Genomic DNA, 18,782 nt, shown 5'->3' on the forward strand with positions numbered 1-18,782 from the left:
TTTTAAAGTGCGGCTTCTTGGGACTGTGCCGCCAATGCAAACTCTGGCTTTAAAGCATTTCAATGGATTTTATGGGACTGAATGTTTGTGTTCCCGCTTGGGATCGGAAGGAGAGTGCTCTCAGCGCTCCCCGCCTGCACCTGGGCAGATGGCAGAATCAGGCTTAGGCAGGCGGAAGAGCATGGTGGAAGAGACGTGTTTTCAGACTGCGCACTGCTCTGCGTGTCAGATTTGGTTGTAACTTTGATAAAAAGAGTTTCTGTGCTACATGCTCAGTCTCAAAATTAAACTGCTGACTGCGGCTCCAATGAGGACTTGCTGTGTGCCTGAAACTGTGCACAGCTCAGGGGCACCAAATGGATCTGAGGCAGGAGCGGCTGCTCCTTGCTGAACTGTGCTGGTTGGCAGGAACTACCGTAATTACCATAATAACAGCACAGTTAAGGTTTAGACTGGGCAGGACACAGGTGGTACCGTATTACCTGTACATGGTGCAACTTAAGTTTTTAAGAAGTGCTTAACATTTTAAGAAATGCTCCTGGATAGTAAAAATATTACAGATTCACAATAAAACAGATTCAGACATAACAGACCTCACTGGATCACAGTGTTGGATGAATGTACATAGGCTTGAGAGAGAAAAGAATAAGAATATAGAGAATAAAGTAAATGTCTTAAAAAAAAGGGTAAAGTCTTTAAAGAGACAAAGTACAGATAGTTAAGAGATTAAAATAAATAAACAAAAATAAGCCACGTAAAAATGAAAAATTCACAGAGAGTCTGGATTATGTACATTGTGTTTTCTTTAAAATTTTTGACTGTAAAGGAGCTAAGTACAGACAGACATTTCATTACATGGGCTGCCAAGCTAAACCAGAATTGATATAAAGGTATTACGATTTCAAAATTTGGGTTTAAGAATATGATGCTTTGGAGAGGGTCTTCTTTTGTTTTCACAGAGGACCAGACCCTGTGGATTTCTTCTATTACAATTTGGTATGATAGACCACGCCCTCCTGAAAGGTTGTTGTGAACATCTTCAGAAAATTGCTTCGCTCAACTGCAGACTGAGATGAAACTAGCACACAGGTTATACCATGAAAGACCTAATTAACGACGCCCCCATTCAGCAGAAAGCAGTTTGGAGAGAAAAAACTGCGCCCATGTTCCCAAAATATTGTTTGTAAATGTTCTTTTACATTTAAAGGGGGAAATGATATAGGTATGAGTAATTTGCATTGGTGTGGATTTTACAGTCAATTTTGTTATATGTATATGTATTTCTGATCTTGATTAAGGTATTGTGATTGTGTAGTTCATTTAAAAATGTAATGTATAATTAAGAAATATAGGTTAATGGTTAATCATCAATAATAGTCAATCTTGTAGTCATGTTAGTTAGATTTTCTAGATATATAGAGATACATTTCAGTTAGATAGACATTCTTCATATCTTTCAAAGACTGCAGAATATGGCATTTAATGTTTTAATAACTTAGGACTTTTCATGACAATGAGACATATCTGCTCCTGGTGGCACCAATCTACTTCGAGAGGAAGATGGGCATCAAAGAGGATCCTTATGGAGTTGGATAGCCATTTGGGCAAGAAACTGCTCTTGCCTGGACTGTTGCATAAAATGGACACAGAGAACCCGCAGAGAGAGGACTGCTAAACTTGCCTAAAGGTGAGACGGTCTTTTGGGGTTCATGACTCATGAAAGAGTCTGCAAGACATTATGCAGGACACAGCAGATAGTGACTGAACTGTCTTTGAAATTTCCTGCTTCATGGAAATGTCTGCTGGATACTATGGGCCTGAAGGCTGAAGATGGATGCCCCAACCATACAAAAGAACTTTGGGTGACTATCCAGGCAGCAAGATGTCTCTGTCATTTCTAGAGTTTTCTTATTTCTTGTTTACTTAGGTAGTATTATATCCTTCTGGAGTCTTTGATGGAGTTGAAGAATGAATAGATAATTATAGTTTTCCTTAGTTATGATCAAAGATAAAATAGATATAAATATTGTAACTGTAATTCTTGCTTGATAACTGTTTTGCTATATGTAATTTTACTATGTTAAAGTTAAAGCCTTTCTTTTTTGTTTAAACAGAAAAAGGGGAAATGATGTGGGAGTAATTTCTTATTAATAAAGAAACTGCCTAGACCCATTTGATAGGCCAACCCTTAGGTAGGCGGAGTAAACAGAACAGAATGCTGGGAGAAAGAAGCTGAGTCAGGGAGTCGCCATGATTCCCCCACTCCAGACAGACACAGGTTAAGATCATTCCTGGTAAGCCAGCTCGTGGGCTACACAGATTAATAGAAATGGGTTAGATCAATATGTAAAAGCTAGCCAATAAGAAACTGAAACTAATGGGTCAGGCAGTGTTTAAAAGAAAAAAAAAAAAAAAAAAAAAGAAATAACAACATTGCCTTCAGAGAAAAGCCACATAAATATGCAAACTTTGGTTGGTTTTCTGAATGTCAGAGTCCTGAGACAGAATCTCTAGGGTCTAAAGGTGTGCTTCTAGCAACTTCAGTTTTCTGCCATGATTCTGCCCACTTTTTAATAAGGAAAAGATGAGAACCTGCTGTCAGAGTCGGGGCTTCCCCTGTAGAGTATGGCTGGGAGGCTTCTAGGAAGAAGTGATGCTTTGGGGTGAGGAAAGGGTGGGGACTCAGAGCTGTGCTTCCTCTGTCCTCAGGCTTCAGTGGCGATGAGACTTAGTTGGCAAAGTTATTAAAGATAAATGCTCCGGCACATCCTGGCCTTACTGCTAAGAATCATCGAGTTAGATCCAATAATCTATACTTTGAATAAGCTTCCTGGAAGATTCTAAATGCACCAAAGTGTGGGAACCGGTGCCTTTCCTGGAAGTCCCTCCCTTTCCCCTGTAACCTGATCACCTCTGGAAGGACTGCCTGCTCACAGTTAGCTGGGGGTTGTCCCTCCCTTTCCCCTGTAACCTGATCACCTCTGGGAGGAGCTACCATGCTCTCAGGGTAGCTGGGGGCTGCAGGACAGCAACACACATTGGGTCTTTGTCCCTTGTTCCTAGCACAGACCCTAAAGCCTTTGGGATCTCCTAAGTGATGAATCTTTTATTTAATAATAAAGATGGGGGTGTGCTCCAAAGGTTCAGGATGGGGGCTGATTACCAGAACAATCAGCCAAGAGTTTAAGGGACTAGAAATCTCAGCCCCTGTCCTAGTCAGTGTTCCCACTGCTGTGAAAGGCACCATAACCGTGGCATCTCTTATAGAAGAAAGCATTTAACTGGGGCTCCCTTATAGTTCCGCAGTTTAGTTCACTTTTGTTCTGTGGGAAGCATGGTGGCATGCAGCAGACATGGTGCTGGAGAGGTAGCTGGAAAGTCTGCCTTTGGATTCACAGGCAGCAGGAGAACACTAGGTCTGGCTTGAGCTTCCGAAACTCCAAAGCCTACCCCGATGACATACTTCCTCTAGCAAGGCCACACCTCCTAATCCTTCTCCAGTAATGCCACTCCTCAATGGTCAAGCATTCAAATATCTGATCCTGTGGGGGCCATTCTTTTTTTCTGGATTTTTCAAGACAGGGTTTCCTAGTAGCTAGAGTCAGTCCTAAACCGGGCAGTGGTGGCACACGCCTTTAATCCCAGCACTCGGGAGGCAGAGGCAGGCGGATCTCTGTGACCAGCCTGGTCTACAAGAGCTAGTTCCAGGACAGGCTCCAAAGCTACAGAGAAACCCTGTCTCAAAAAAACAAAAAAGAGAGAGAGAGAGAGACAGAAAGACAGAGAGTCAGTCCTAGAACTCACTCTGTAGACCAGACTGGTCTCGAAACTCACAGAAATCCACCAGCCTTTGTCTCTTGAGTGCTGGGATTAAAGGCAGGCACCACCAATGCCCAGCGGGGGGGGGGCATTCTTATTCAAAGTACCACAGTCCCATTCACAACCTATGGGGAAAGTTGAGAGGCTAGAGGTTGAGTCCAGTCATCAGTGGCCAATGATTTAATGAATCTTACCTAATGATGCATGGTCAAAACCTTGAAGAAATGGGGCTTTGGCATGTTTTAATACTGGTGAACACTGAAGTTCTCAGAAAGTGGCTGTGATGGTCAGTTTGGCAGCACTAAGAATCACCTAGGAGAGAGGGGCATGTTTCCAGAGAGACTTAATTGAGGAAGAAAGATCCATTCTGAATGTGGGCAGCACCATCCCACAGGTTGGGACCCTGGGTTGGGTGAAAAGGAAGAAAGGAGAAAGGGAGCTTGTTGATTGCCTTGGTGGGTTACTTAGTCTAGGGTTAGTAACCCACCTAGCAGTTCAGTTATTCCAGGGTCACGGAGAGGCACTACCTGGAAGATATGGGCTAGGAAAGCGGAAGGAAGCTAAGCGAGAATTCTTGTCAAAGCCTCAGTTTATTAGAGACGGGGTACAACTTTTATAGGGTAAAGAGTTGGGGGATGGGCACAGGGGCCTGGGCTCTTGCCGCGTGGTTCACGTTGGTCACATGGTCCAAGTTGGTCACGTAGGCAGGAGGTTGTCTTCGGTCAGGTCACTGTAGGCCAAGAAGTCACGAGTTGACACACCTAGATCCCTAGATAGTTTGGAATGTGGGGTGGGTTCCGCTAACAGATAGCTCTCATTAACAGCCAATTTGGGTATGGGGTAGGCTCTGTCAATAGAACTATTCCTAACACAATTAAGGGTGTGGGGTTCTCTGTAGACTCCCCAGGGTGATGGTTCCTGTAATGATTTTAGGAGGAAATTGGCTCCTGACAGGAGCTAACTCCAGCACTTCTTAACTTGTTGTCTTAGGCAGGTTTCTATTGCTGCTGAAACACCATGACCACAGAAACTTGGGGAGGAAAAGGTTTGCTTCCTTACATTTCCACATCACTGTCCGTCTTTGAAGGAGGTGAGGGCAGGAAGCTGGAGGCAGGAGCTGATGCAGAGGCCTGAAGGAGTGTTGTTTACCACCTTGCTCCTCATGGCTCACTCAGGCTGTTTTCTTATAGTACTCAGGACCACCCGCCCAGGGATGGCCCACATCAATCATTAATTAAGAAAATGCCCCCATGGGCTTGCCTATATCCTGATCTTTTTTAGGTCAGAAGAGGGTGCCAGATCTCAGTACAGATGGTTGTGAGCCACCTTGTGGTTGCCGGGAATTGAACTCAAGACCTTTGGAAGAGCAGAGAGGGCTCTTAACCTCTGGGTCATCTCTCCAGCCCCTATCCTAATCTTATATGGAAGACATTTTCTCAATTGAGGCTCCCTCCTCTCTGATGACTCTAATTTGTGTCAAGATGTCATAAAACTAGACATAAAAACTGTGTATCTCAGTCATTGCCCCCACCCCCACGGTGACTGACTGTGTCCTCTGAACTGTGAGCCAAAACAGATCCTCCTTCCTTAAGTTGCCTTTGTCAGGTGTTTGTCACAGCCATGAGAAAAGTAACCAATAAACTGGCATTCCCAGAGAGAGCCTGAATTCTTTAACCTGTAGACCTAACTTGAACTCCAGGTAAACACGGTCAGAATTTAACTGAATTCACAGGGGAAGGTAAGAGTGGCATCTGTTTCATCAGTCAAGAACACTCATTGCTCTGGCAGAGAATCACGCTACAGCTGGCTTCTAGGACCCACATGGCAAGTCACAACCATCTGTAACTCTAGTTCCAGGGGATTTGACACCCTCTTCTGACCTCCATGGACAGACACACATGCAAGCAAGATACTCACGCCCATAAAATCATTAAATCTATAAAAGGGTGATACAATCCTACTGACATTAGGGTCACACCTGTGGTATTCTGAAATGAGAATGTCCCCTATACACTCATTGATTTGAACACTTGTTCCCCAGTCAGTGGTACTGTTTGGGGAAGCTTAGATGGAGTGCCTTGCTGGAGGAAATCTGCCACTGCGGTCAGGCTACAGTTTCTTCTTTCTGCTTCTTGCTGGAGGCTGGAATAGGAGCTCTCAGCTCCCTGCTCTGTTTACCGTACTGCTTGCTGCTCTGCCTCGGTGCCACAAAGGACGCTTACCTCTCTGGACCCAGAAACCCAAATAAATGCTTCTTCTATAGTTGCCTTGGTCATAATATTTTATCAAGATAAAAGAAAAGTAATTAATACATGGCCCATTTCTAACAAAAGACAGGTAGGTTAGAAAAAAGAGAAAAGACTAAAAAATTATTTAATCAAAGTTTATGTGCAGCTGACATGGTGGCACACATTAGTAATCCCAGCTCTCAGAAGATGGAGGCAGGAGGACCAGGAGTTCCAGCTCAACCTTAACTGCAGATCAAGTTCAAGAGGCCAGACTGGGTCACGTAAGACATTTGGAATGAAGTTTCAACTATACAGAGAAGGCTCCCAACTTTTATTTTTATTTATTTATTTGTTTGTTTGTTTATTTGATTTTTCGAGACAGGTTTTCTCTGTAGCTTTGGAGACTGTCCTGGAACTCACTCTGTAGACCAGGCTGACCTCGAACTCACTGTCTTTGCCTCCCAAATTCTGGGATTAAAGACGTGCACCATCACCACCACCTGGCAAGGCTCCCGATTTTTTCAAATTTTTTTTATGGTTTATTTAACTTTATTTTATGTGCATTGGTGTAAAGGTATCAGATCCCCTGCAACTGGATCTTCAGTTGTGAGTTGCCATATTGGTGCTGGGAATTGAACTCAGGACCTTTGGAAGAGCAGTCAGTGCTCTTAACCACTGAGCCATCTCTCCAGTCCCAAGGCTCCTGATTTTTTTATACTCAGGAAAGCATAACTGTGTTTGGACAGAGAAGTTGCGGTAGTTTGAATGTAATTGGCTCCTGTAATCTGGCCTTGTTGGAGGAACTGTGTTACTGTGGAAGTGGGCTTTGAGGTTTCCTATACTCAGAACACCACCCAGTGACTCAGTTGACTTCCTGTTACTTGCAAGATGTAGGACTCTCAGCTATTCCTCCAGCACCACGTCTGCCCACGTGCCGCCCTTCTCCCTGTCCTGATGATAACAGACTGAACCTCTGAAACTGTAAGTGAACCACCGCAATTACATGTTTCCCTTATAAGGGTTGCCATGGCCACAGTGTCTTTTCACAGCAGAAATCCTAAGACAGAAGGTGTGATCCGAGTGGAACCCAGTCAGGCCTGAGTGTCTGAAGATCCCTCTTGGCTTTCCGTACAGCATTATTTCTTCACAGAACCCATTATGAAATAAGGGTTATATGGCCTAGTATCAGACAAGGGAGACGACAAAGAAGTCAGGGGGGAATTCAGGCAATATTCTCAGGTATTGTGGCTTACTTTTGGAAAAGGGAATCTAGTTTCTATGAACCTCCCTTATAAAAGGTAGCTCTGCTATTTCTGTATCTATGCTTGTGTAAGTGTGTTCCACATGTGTGCCCGTGCCCAAGTAGGACAGAAGAGAGCACCGCACTCCCTGTAGCTGGAGTCACAGGCAGTTGGGAGCAGACTGACAGGTGCTGGGGACAGAATTCAAGTCCTCTGGCAGAGCAGTGAGTGCTCCTGACCACTGAGCCACCTCTCCAATCTCATCTATGAAGATCCGTAGCAGAAGAGATTCTAATTTCTGGTTCTAACTTCAGAAGGAAAAGGGAGAGTAAGACACAAAACGGGGAAGTGAGAGAGAGTTTGCTTTTTGAAGCCTCGCTTCTGAGGCCCCAAGTGTCACACCCTGCGTAATTCTCTTCGGAGACCCAACCATCCTCGGGCACGTAGCTGGTGTCACAGAATTGGTTGTTCTGTGGAGAAATGATATGAAGTTGGTGTCAAAACAGCAACAACACGCTGCACAGGGATTCTGTCATGGTTCTCTCCTCCTTACCTCAGGTGACCTTTGAGGCACATTTCTTGTGGTTAAACCAGAAGTGGCAGCCGGGCGGTGGTGGCGCACGCCTTTAATCCCAGCACTCGGGAGGCAGAGGCAGGTGGATCTCTGTGAGTTCGAGGCCAGCCTGGTCTACAAGAGCTAGTTCCAGGACAGGCTCCAAAGCTACAGAGAGACCTTGTCTCGAAAAAACCAAAAAAAAAAAAAAAAAAAAAAAACCAAAAACAAAAACCCAGAAGTGGCAGCCACTGTGATGCAATTCTCTGACCTACATTCAGAGGAAGAGCAGTGGGGCTTACACTGTTCTTGTAAAGCTTGCACCAGGGAGGGCCTGATTCCCTGCAGGCCTCTGTGTCAGGCTTCTGGTTGTACTCTACACCACACTCTGTGGGCATTCAGCAGGTCAGGAGCACTGGAATTAGGTTCAGCCCTACCCGATGGTATCAGTCACCTAAGAGACAGAATATCCTGCTTATCACTGAACTTCGAGCTGCTGGTTGACCTTTGAGTTTATGGCTGTTAGGTCTATCAGACTCCTCCTACTTACTCAGCTAGACCTCTTATACTAGCTATGCTTGGCTGTCTATTGACAATCAAGCTTTTCCTAGGACCCTAGAGTTGCCACAAGCAGCTGGCCCAGCTTCCCCTCCAGTCCAACTCAGGAACCCAGACAAAGGTCCTGCGGAAAACTTCCTGTTCTAATCCTGAGCCTGATGCCCAGATATATGGCTGTCTTAGTGCTTGCTGCTTACTTCTAGCTTTCTCTGTCTTCTCCTTCCCTCTCTGTCCTAAAGAGATTTCCAGTTTCATCCCAGTGCCACCTGTTTTTGTCGTTAGTGATGCTACAACAAAGCTTCAACAAAAACTACACCCAGGAGTGATGATGCATGCCCTTAATCCCAGCGCACAGCAGGCAGAGGCAGGTGGATCTCTGAATTCGAGGCAAGCCTGGTCTACAGAGTGAGTTCCATGATAGCTGGGGGACATAAAGACACCTTGTTTCAATTTTTTTTTCATTTTGCTTTTAAGACAGGGTTTTTGTGTACTCACCTTGTAGACTGGGCTGGCTTCGTCTGGCTAGCCTTGGAGATCCACCTGACTCTGCCTCCTGAGTGCTGGTATAAGATACCATGTCTGGGTCTCAAAAAAACTGTTTTTAAAAAATGATAACACTTAGTTTTCACAGTTTTAGAGACTAGAGAGTCCAAGATCAAGCTATCCATTGGTGTAATGTCTGATGAGAACCGGGTCTCTGCAGTCAGCAGGCTATTCTGCTAAACTCTACTGACTGGTGGGACACACCCTAGGGACTTTAGATAAAACTTAAGACAGTACCTCAGGTAGCTCCGGTCAAAGAACATTTCTTTTCGTAGTTGTGCTGACACTTGGAAATTCCTCCTTCCAGTCTTCCTGGAGGGGTGGGAATAACATAAATATAATACTCAAAACAAGTTAAAAAATTGAGTCTAGGAATCAGTAATTGAGTGGAACAACTACAAAAACCATTTTTTTTTCTTGGAAAAAAGGAATAATCTCAGATAGTGACGCCCGAGTGCCGGGAAGAGTACTGCCGATAAACAGCACAGGAAGTCAGACGATGAGAAAGGACAGGATGCAGACCCAGGTGAACCTGATAGAAAAGAGCCTCCTCCAGGCCTTGCCAAATAGGCTGAGAGTTTCCTATTGCAGCAGCCTGTTAATAGCTTAAGGTTTCGGGGTCATCTTTATGAATCCTGGAGCTGAGTCCCCGGGAGCAGCTCACAGTCTGTGGTTTCTGTGTGGCGTGTGGAGCACAGGGTCTATGGCCTCACATCTCCTCAGGCCTCGGGTCCGTGTGAGGACTATTCACCCACTGAGAAAGAAGCCTTCTTCAGCTGTCTCGTCTGGCACCTCTGCCTCTGGTTGAAGGAGAAGATAAGTAATTCTTCTTACAAAAACTTTGTCACAATCTCTACTCCTCTACCATGTAACTTAACCCCCAGGCTTTCTCTGAAAAGTAAAAGCAAATGCCTCGTAGAATTTAATAATGTTTTATTCTTCATTACTGCTTTGGTGCTGACCTCCCTATGGACAGTGCACATTGCTGTAGACTTAGACTTTGAATGTAGGGTAGAACTGCAAGATTAAGAAAACTGGGTATTTGAATAAAGAAAGCAAGATTTGCAGCTCACATAAGGTAGTCCGGTTTAATACACTAAGCACTTCAAAGCCACAGGAAAAGGAAATGAAGACATGTACTTTTTGCGTCTTAGGGAAATGCAATGTTTCATACCAAGCCAAGCAATAAGAACTTCCCTGGTGACTGAAAAGTTTCTGCACCCCATAAGCCTCTCCGCCGACGCAGCAATCCAACCAGACCAAATCAAACCGAATTAGAAAGAGTCCAGGTTTAAATTTAATTTAATTAATAAATCCCGGATGATTTTCCAGGCTCCCAGAGAGGAGACGGGAAAGAAAGACTAGAAAGCCACGCGTCTGTTTTCTGGGGGGCAGTTTAGTACCCTGTGGGAGTGGTCTTGAGGATCTCTGGGGGAGGGGTCATCAGTTGGCAGGCTTTCTGAGATGCAGCAGGCTTTGGAGAGAGATGGAGCAGAGGGCTTGGAATGGAGCTTTCCCCCGAATATTCCAGACTCTTTGGGTATGTGGATGCCAGGGGCTGGGGTGAAGCTTCCACCAGAAGAACATCGACGTTTGGTGCTAGCCACCCAGGCTGCATTTCCTTTTGTTCTGTGGAAGCATGAGCTTGGCAGAACATTGAGAACTGGAGGTTGAGAAATGAAAACTGTCGTCTTCCTGCTCACAGAAGAGGCTCTCAGGCATCTTTGCTAACACAGCATTGCTGAAAGGGCTTCTGTATGAGTCAGACACACATGTTAAGTGGGCTGATGAGACTTGCAGATTCTGTAAGGGTTTCTGATGAAGCAGCCTACAGAGTGCCTGTGGGTTATTGTGTGACTGTGTCACAGTCTATAATTTTACTTGTTTGGATCTTTTTGTTATTATATGTGGTACTTCACCGAAGCCTGCTGCAGGTGACAGAATTCCCCTAATTTCTTGATAGAGAATGCAGGCTTTGTAGCAAGAATGCTAACTACTCTTTGAAATTCCACAGACAGAAACAAGTGAGACAGTTATAATGTTTATTAGCATTTGATTACAGGAACATGAGCTCGGTTCACCTAATTTCCTAATCACAGATGCGCGTCTGCACTCACCAAGGCTAAGTAAAGACCAGGAATACAGATGTACTGTGGTACAATGGACTTGTATTGGTTTAATAAAACACTGATTGGCCAGTAGCTAGGCAGGGAGTAGAGGTGGGACGAGGAGAACAGGAGAATTGTGGGAAAAGGAAAGGCTCAGTCTGCAGTGGGCATCCAGACGCCTCACTGATAAAGGCACCACGTCATATGGCTAACACAGACAAGAATTATGGCTAATGTAAGTCAGATGGAGTGGCTTCTGTGCTTCTTTAGGCTCACAGACCTCTCCTCCTTCGGGAACCAGCCGTCTTCTAGAGAAGCAGATTCATCACTGAAAGACAGAGGTGTCTGTATTTTATCTCGTGGTTCTGTTGAGGCTCCTAATGGCATGCGAGGCTATCAAAGCCTAATTTGGGGAAAGTGAGTTAGTCACCGAAAGTTCAAACAGTATGTCTTTAAATCTAGTCCCAGATAATCGACATCAGAACGGCCTGAGAGGCGAGGAAAAGTGAAGTTTCCAGGGCTGGAAAGATGGCTCAGTATCTAAGAGCCAACTACTAACACTCTTGCAGAGTGCGTAGTTTGATCTCTAGCCCTCCTGTCAAGCACTACAACCGCAGTGCCAAGGGATGAGATGCCCTCTTCTGGCCTCCATGGGCACTTCATGCATGGGCATAAACGCACACTCAGACACACGTCTACACATAATAAAAAAATTAAAATTAAAATTTTTAGGGGACTAAGGAGATGGCCCAGCAAAGAAGAGCATTCCTCACTCTTGCAGAGCATCCGGGTCCAGTTCCCAGCATCCACAAGGCGGCTCAAAACCATTTAGAACTCCAATTGCGTGCATTCAGTGCCCACTTCTGACCTCTCTGGGCACCCAGCACAAATGAGCTGCACATACATACATGCAGGCAAAACACTCAGCACATAAATAAATCTTTTATTTAAGATAATTTAAATATTTTTTTTTAAAAAAAGGGCTGGAGAGATGGCTCAGAGGTTAAGAGCACTGCCTGCTCTTCCAAAGGTCCTGAGTTCAATTCCCAGCAACCACATGGTGGCTCACGATCATCTGTAATGATATCTGGTGCCCACTTCTGGCCTGCAGGCATACACACAGACAGAATATTGTATACATAATAAATAAATAAATATTTTAAAAAAAGATAATTTGTGATTATTATCTTAGGTTCCCAGAGTCAGAAATTGCAGGCAAGTAATTATGAGGCACACTAAAGCAAGATAATAATTTAAGGACCTCAGAGTCTTCAAACTATACACACCGAAGTATGTCTTCTTACTTGCAAAGAAAAAAAAAAAAAACAGTACCCTGCATTTACCTGATTTACCTGGTAGCTGAACTTCAATAAATACATGCTCCCTTAATTCCTTTTTTAAAAATACATGTTCTTCTGAAACAAGCACCATTAATCCCTTCTTGAAGGAGGTTTGAACATTGGGAGCAAAAGGAGGCAGACATCTACACAATCTGAGACTATCGGATTACATGTATAAGGAGAGCCCTACCTAAACTGGAGACTGAAAGTAAGGTGACCCAATCTCACGAGCGCTTAATCCCTTGAGACAGAGAAAAACAAAGCAAAAAAAAAAAAAAAAAAAAGGAAACAAAAAAGAAAAGGAGAACCAAGACAGATTATCAGCCAGCAGAGGAGTCTGCAACAACTTTCTCCATCTCTAAATCACCACTGCACCACACTACTTCGTGCACCCCGAAGAGTTACCAGAATTCCCTCGGGATCTGTCTTATTGTCCCAATATTAATAACCAGTATTAAAGGTCAACCAGCTATGCTCAGAGCATCTTATGAAGGTATGCAGAGGAACAGGGATATTGGGGTTTAGAAAGACTACGTGCGGATGGGCAGCAAGGCTTAGTGAGTAAAGGAGCGGCCTCCGAGCCTGCCCACCTGAGGTGATTCGTCGGAGCCTTCTAGGCAAAGAAGAAACCTGAGATTGTCTTTTGACCGCGCGCCTGCGCAAAATAAATAGTTGCTTTGGTGTAAACTACATGCCCCAAAATGCAATTGCAAATTTCTTAAAGACTACCTTTCCCGACATGCACTGCAGCTAGGATTAGCGAAGGAAAAAACCTGCAAGCGTGACTGGAAAGTTTACCTCTCAGGTACCTCAGGCAAAGGAAAGTTTTTAAAAGGCTTCAGGCATTTCCCCTCCCACTCCCGAGGGGTGCTCGGCTAAAATCCAGGCAATAAAGGGGAGGAGTTAAACTGGATCCCTCCCCTTCTCCTGGGAAGTTTTATCATCCCAAACGCGAGCAAGGCTAGAGTTTGAACAGCAGGGAGTAGCTGCGCGCCCCGAACTTTCCCCATGGTTTCGGTGACCAGAGCCGTGTTTGGAGAGCTGCCCTCGGGGGGAGGGACAGTGGAGAAGTTCCAGCTTCGGTCAGACCAGCTGAGTGTGGACATCATCTCCTGGGGCTGCACCATCACAGCTCTGCATGTCAAAGACAGGCAGGGGAAAGCCTCAGACGTGGTGCTCGGCTTTGCCGAGTTGGAAGGTGGGTCGCGTCTTGCCCAGGGCTGCCAAACGGCCCCAGGCCCGCACACACTCCTAACTGTGTATCCCGGGTCCGGGACTTGAGGTTCCCAAGCTTGGGGCAGTCTAACTTGGAAGCGCGTGAATAGACTAATGGTAGCGGCTAATGGGATTGTGTGGTTGAAAAAAAAAAAAAAAAACCCGGATCGAATGCATATAACTGTAGGACTTGGCCTCCCCTAGACAGTCGGACTAGTCACGGTTCACGAGGAAGTCAGCTGAAGGAGACCAAACTCCTTAGAGTGATCTTCGAACTGTGGGTGGGCCACAGGGTGGTGTGCAGCCTTTAACTTCCTTGTGGTTTTTTTGAGGAAGCAAAATCCAAGCGTCTGTTACTACTACCCACACCCCCATCGGATTTTCTTTGAGACCTGCTTGGGCAGAAATGCCTCAGAATACAGGTCTGGTGTACACTCACCCGAGCGCTTGGCTACTGTGTCAGTGTGGGGCACAGTGCCTCCATTTGCTCAGGAACATATTCTTAATGGAAGGGGTAAAGCCACTAGTCTAAGGCCTCCTAAGACATGGACATTATCTTTCGGATCTGTTGGGCAATTCGAATCATGCCTTTTTATGTTTTGGACGGGGTCTCATGCTGCCCTAGCTGGCCCCTAAGTCACTATGTAGCTAAGGCTAGCCTGGAGCTCCCGATCATCCTGCCTCCACTTCTCAAGTGTTGGGATCACAGGCAAGAGCCAGCAGTTTTATCTTAATCCATGCACGAGTTTTAATTTAACTCATGCAGTTAAAACTGTTAATGCAGTGGACGCACCCAACAAGATAGACCGGGATCACCCTCAACTTGCAATTTAGCTGGGAGCAGATTTTAGCCCAAAGTGAAGTCAGTGGATGGCAGGTTGGTTGCAGCGGGCAAGTGTACATCTTGTCCTGCCTTAGCATTGCACATAACCAGACAGAAAACAAAGTAAAATTGGCAAATGCAAAGAGAATCTACTCTGCTAGGTGGTGGGTGTAGACGGAGTTTGTACCGCAAGAGGAGGTCTGAGGTTTTCCTTTCGGCACGTCTTTGTACCCACTTGGTTCTTCAGATGTTTAATTTGGCTCTTGGTTTTGGGGTCAACAGGAAAACCCTGTTTTATTTATTTATTTTTTATTTGCCCCTTAAGCAAAAATAGATGTGTTCCCCATCTTTCTGCTAAAATGCCTTGTCAGAGTATTGCTGAGGCTCCTGTTGGATCACCTCTGGCTGTCTTTATGTCTTTATTGCCCTGGAACCTCCGTAACAGGTTTTTGTTTGGATGTTTCCCCAACCAGAATTTCCTTGATAATTTAGTTGAGGCTGTTGCAAGGGACAGACTGGTGGGAAAGTGCGGAGACTTGGAGAAGGCGCCCCCCCCCCCCACCCCGATTCCTCATTCTGTGTCCAGACATCCCCAAAGTAGGAAGGCGAGAGGTCCAGCGATTGAAGGGAGGAGGCTTTTAGAGCCGGTTTGCTGAGTCACTCCTCTCTGTGGTAGCACAGCCTTTTTCTGAGCTGAAATAAAATCACAGAGATTACAGTAGAGTGAAGGGCGAATCTGATACGGAGAATTCCAGAGCCAGTCTGAGCATTAGAGGTGGTGGGTGATACCTGCTCTTATGTCTGTCTGCCACATCACCGTGCGCGCGCGCGGGGGGGGGGGGGGGGGGGGGGGGGGGGGGGACGGGCGGACGGACGGATGGACACCCACCACCCCATCCACCCCATAGAGACACACAACCATCCTCGCGCCGTAGTTCTGAGGTGAGAGTCCTCGGGCCTGAAATAAGATCACAAGATTTCTTGGGAATCCATGAGAAATGGGAGTCGAGATGACATCCCACCCAGGGGCACCAGTCTCTTTACAGGCCTGGAAGTACCAGTCGTGAGGCTATTCATCATAGTTTGGGGTGCCTATTGGAGGCTCAGTGAAGGAATTATCGTCACCTATTCAGAAAAGCTCTAGACAAAGGGCATTAGAGTTACCCAGCAGGTCGCTTGCTTGAGAAAGCTCTAAAGCGGTGGTTCTCAGCATGTGCCTCACCACCCCTTTGGGTCGAATATCAGATATTTGCATTAGGATTTATAACAGTAGCAAAATTACAGTTATGAAGTAGCAACGACATAATTTTATGGCTGGGGGTCACCACAACATGAGGAACTGTATTAAAGGGTCAGGAAGGCTGAGAACCGCGGTCTGTAGCACTTTCTTATCAATATACATCACAGCTTCACCAAACCAGAACTTTTAAAATATTCTTGGTGCTGTATCTGTCAAGATGGACATTTTCATTCCTGTGCTATAAAATACTGAATTATTTTAAAATGAAAGGGAAGCTATTTTCAAAAGAGAAATTGAAAGGAAAACACTTGTAGATTATTAAGTAAGGCTTTCTGAGATGTTAGCCGCCTTCAAGATTATGGCAAAGGAAACCTAGTTCCCCTTATAAAGTTCTGTTTTTCAGGTTTTCATAGAATCTTTTTGTGTTGTTGAAGATGGGCATTAGCTCATGCCACAATAGGAAGTATATTATCTCAATTGTAAAAGTATAAAATGCCTCAAGAGGCAGAGTCAGGGGGGTCTCTGGGAGTTTGAGGCCAGCCTGGTCTACAAAGCGAGTCCCGGGACAACTATGGCTGTTACACAGAGAAACCATGTGTCAAACAAAACAAAACAGAACATTTAGAGTGGGTTTGGTGGCATCTGATCTACATAGCAAATTCTAGGAGAGCCAGTGCTACCTAGTAAGACCCTGATAATAGAACCAATGGCTCACTGGGTAAAGGTGCTTGCTGCCAACTGTGACAATCTGAAATTGATTCCCAGGACCCACATGGTAGAAGGAGAGAACTGACTTGTCCTCCGACCTTCATAGGTGCACGTGCAGTCCCTGAAAACACACACACACACAAATAAGTAAATGAATAATTGTAGTTTAATTTTCTAAATTTGAGTGTATAAATTTACATAAACAAGCTGAGCAAGTAATCTGAAGTGAAAGAATTTGCCTTGTCTCAGAACTGTTTTGAGCTATGAGGAAGGCCAAACATTGATAATTCTGTGAACCATGTCCCTTTTGTAACTGCCTGTCTCCCAGATAGATTGTTACATAAACTGCTAGGCTGGCAGCTATGACCAGAGGTCAGAATGGCTCAATTTCTCTCTGGGAAAATGAGATATTTCTTCTGTAGAATTCTAAAGAGGGAAATTATATATGATCTTTTAGTTGTAGCCTGAAAAATAAAATCAGGAATGTCTCCTGTGGGTTTTTGCTCTGCTTTCTTATCATCTTGTGTGACCCCCCCCCCAATAGTCATTATGACTTCTCTCAAAGCCTGTGATAAGAATATTTGCTTATAGAAGGAGAGAGAGCACAAGCAAGGAACTCAGGACCGTGAGGGGTGCACCCACACACTTAGACAATGGGGATGTTCTACTGGGAACTCACCAAGACCAGCTGGCCTGGGTCTGGAAAAGCCTGGGATAAAACCGGACTCTCTGAACATAGTGGACAATGAGGACTACTGAGAACTCAAGAACAATGGCAATGGGTTTCTGATCCTACTGCACACACTGACTTTGTGGGAGCCTAGGCAGTTTGGATGCTCAGCTTACTAGACCTGGATGGAGGTGGGGGTTCCTTGGACTTCCCACAGGGCAGGGAACCCTGATTGCTTTTCGGGCTGAGGGGGGGGGGACCTAATTGGGGGAGGGGGAGGGAAATGGGAGCTGGTGGCGGGGAAGAGACAGAAATCTTTAATAAATAAATAAATTAAAAAATTAAAAAAAAGAATATTTGCTTATAAGCCACAGGTATAAACATCCTACCCATACGTGCAATCAATGAGACGCCTTTCCTTTCGTTGCCCCCAACCCCAGTTACTACCAAATAACCAGCTGTTACTATGAAAGAATGAAAAAATACCCTTGATGCTTTGAAGTCTGGGGATGTAGTTCAATGGTAGAGCATGTGACCGGTGATGAACAAACAGTGCCGGGGGCCAAGGGCTGGGAATGTAGCCCAGTTGCTAAAATGCTTGCCCAACATGCATGTAGCTTTAAAGACTTGAATTCCATGGTGGCACACGACTTTAATCCCAGCACTTAGGAGACAGAAGCAAGCAAATAACTGGTTTTGAGGCAAACCTGGTCTACAGAGAGCTGGTTCCGGGACAGCCGAGGTTACACAGAGAAACCCCGACTCAAACATAACGAAACCAAAAAAAAAAAAAAAACCAACTTGAATTCCATCTCTGCCGCTGCATAAAAACAAGGCATGGTGGTGTTTGCTAGGTCATCGTCATCAAAGTTAGTTTGGGATACCTGAGACCCTGTTTCAGGACAGAAACAGAAAAAACCTAGGTTTTGAATAGGGAGTGGAGGCAAATGAGTCCTGGTTAAAGACAGATACTGCAAATGCCCAAGGCTGTCCTTGTTGGAACATTGAGAACTCCTTATTTAAATCAATGCTTTGTTAAAGCTCTGTGATCTCTGGCAGGTTGTTTAACGTCTCCAGACCTGTAGTGTATGTATCTGCCCATGTCCGACCATGTGAGCAAAGTCTCTAACTAGAGAACTGTTAGTATTGTCATCTCTTGTCCTTCTTTTGTCCCTAATCCCTAAGTAGCTTCTTTCACTATGCTAGACTTTTTATTTAGTTAATTTTTGTTATCCTGATAATGTGTCGACGAGATATCTGTCATCTTTTTTTTTTTTTTTAAATCTCTATTTCGAGACAGGGTTTCTCTGTAACAGTGCTAGATGTCCTAGAACTCCCATGTAAACCACCAGGCTGGCCTCAAACTCACAGATCCGCCCTCTGCCTCCTGAGTGCTGAGATTAAAGACGTGCGCCAACACCACCTGGCAGTATGTGGCATTATTAAAGTGACTATCAATTCCAGTTGTTTTCTTACAGTCTAAAGACAGGAGTTCAGGGGGAAGGGGAAGGGAAATGGGAGGCGGGGAGGAGGCGGAAATTTTTAATAAAAATAAATAATAAAAAAAAAGACAGGAGTTCAGTACGGGGAGCTTTTGGGAGGAAGCAGGGAGTAATTTTCCTTCTGACCGGCAAAGTCGTAGGCTGTCTGATTGGGTAGCATGGGGGTAGAAAGGCTGTGTCCCACCGTTATAACTGGAAGTTTCTTGTTCCGCCGGGTCCCATAGCCGTTTTTTA

General features: G+C 45.0%; 1 protein-coding gene across 1 annotated transcript in view; it reads left to right on the forward strand.

The window, feature by feature from the left end:
- Positions 1-13,161: 13,161 nt before the first annotated feature.
- Galm (galactose mutarotase) overlaps positions 13,162-18,782 on the forward strand; it is a 63,419-nt gene continuing 57,798 nt past the window's right edge. Inside the window, exon 1 of the mRNA XM_041631328.1 lies at positions 13,162-13,588. Within this exon, the coding sequence (XP_041487262.1) occupies positions 13,399-13,588 (190 nt within the window). The 5' untranslated portion in view covers positions 13,162-13,398. The remainder of the gene's footprint in view (positions 13,589-18,782) is intronic.

This window comes from Microtus oregoni, unplaced genomic scaffold, assembly GCF_018167655.1.
Source record: "Microtus oregoni isolate MIOR12 unplaced genomic scaffold, Mior012 000036F_ref0000092, whole genome shotgun sequence".
Classification (NCBI taxonomy): Eukaryota; Metazoa; Chordata; class Mammalia; order Rodentia; family Cricetidae; genus Microtus; species Microtus oregoni.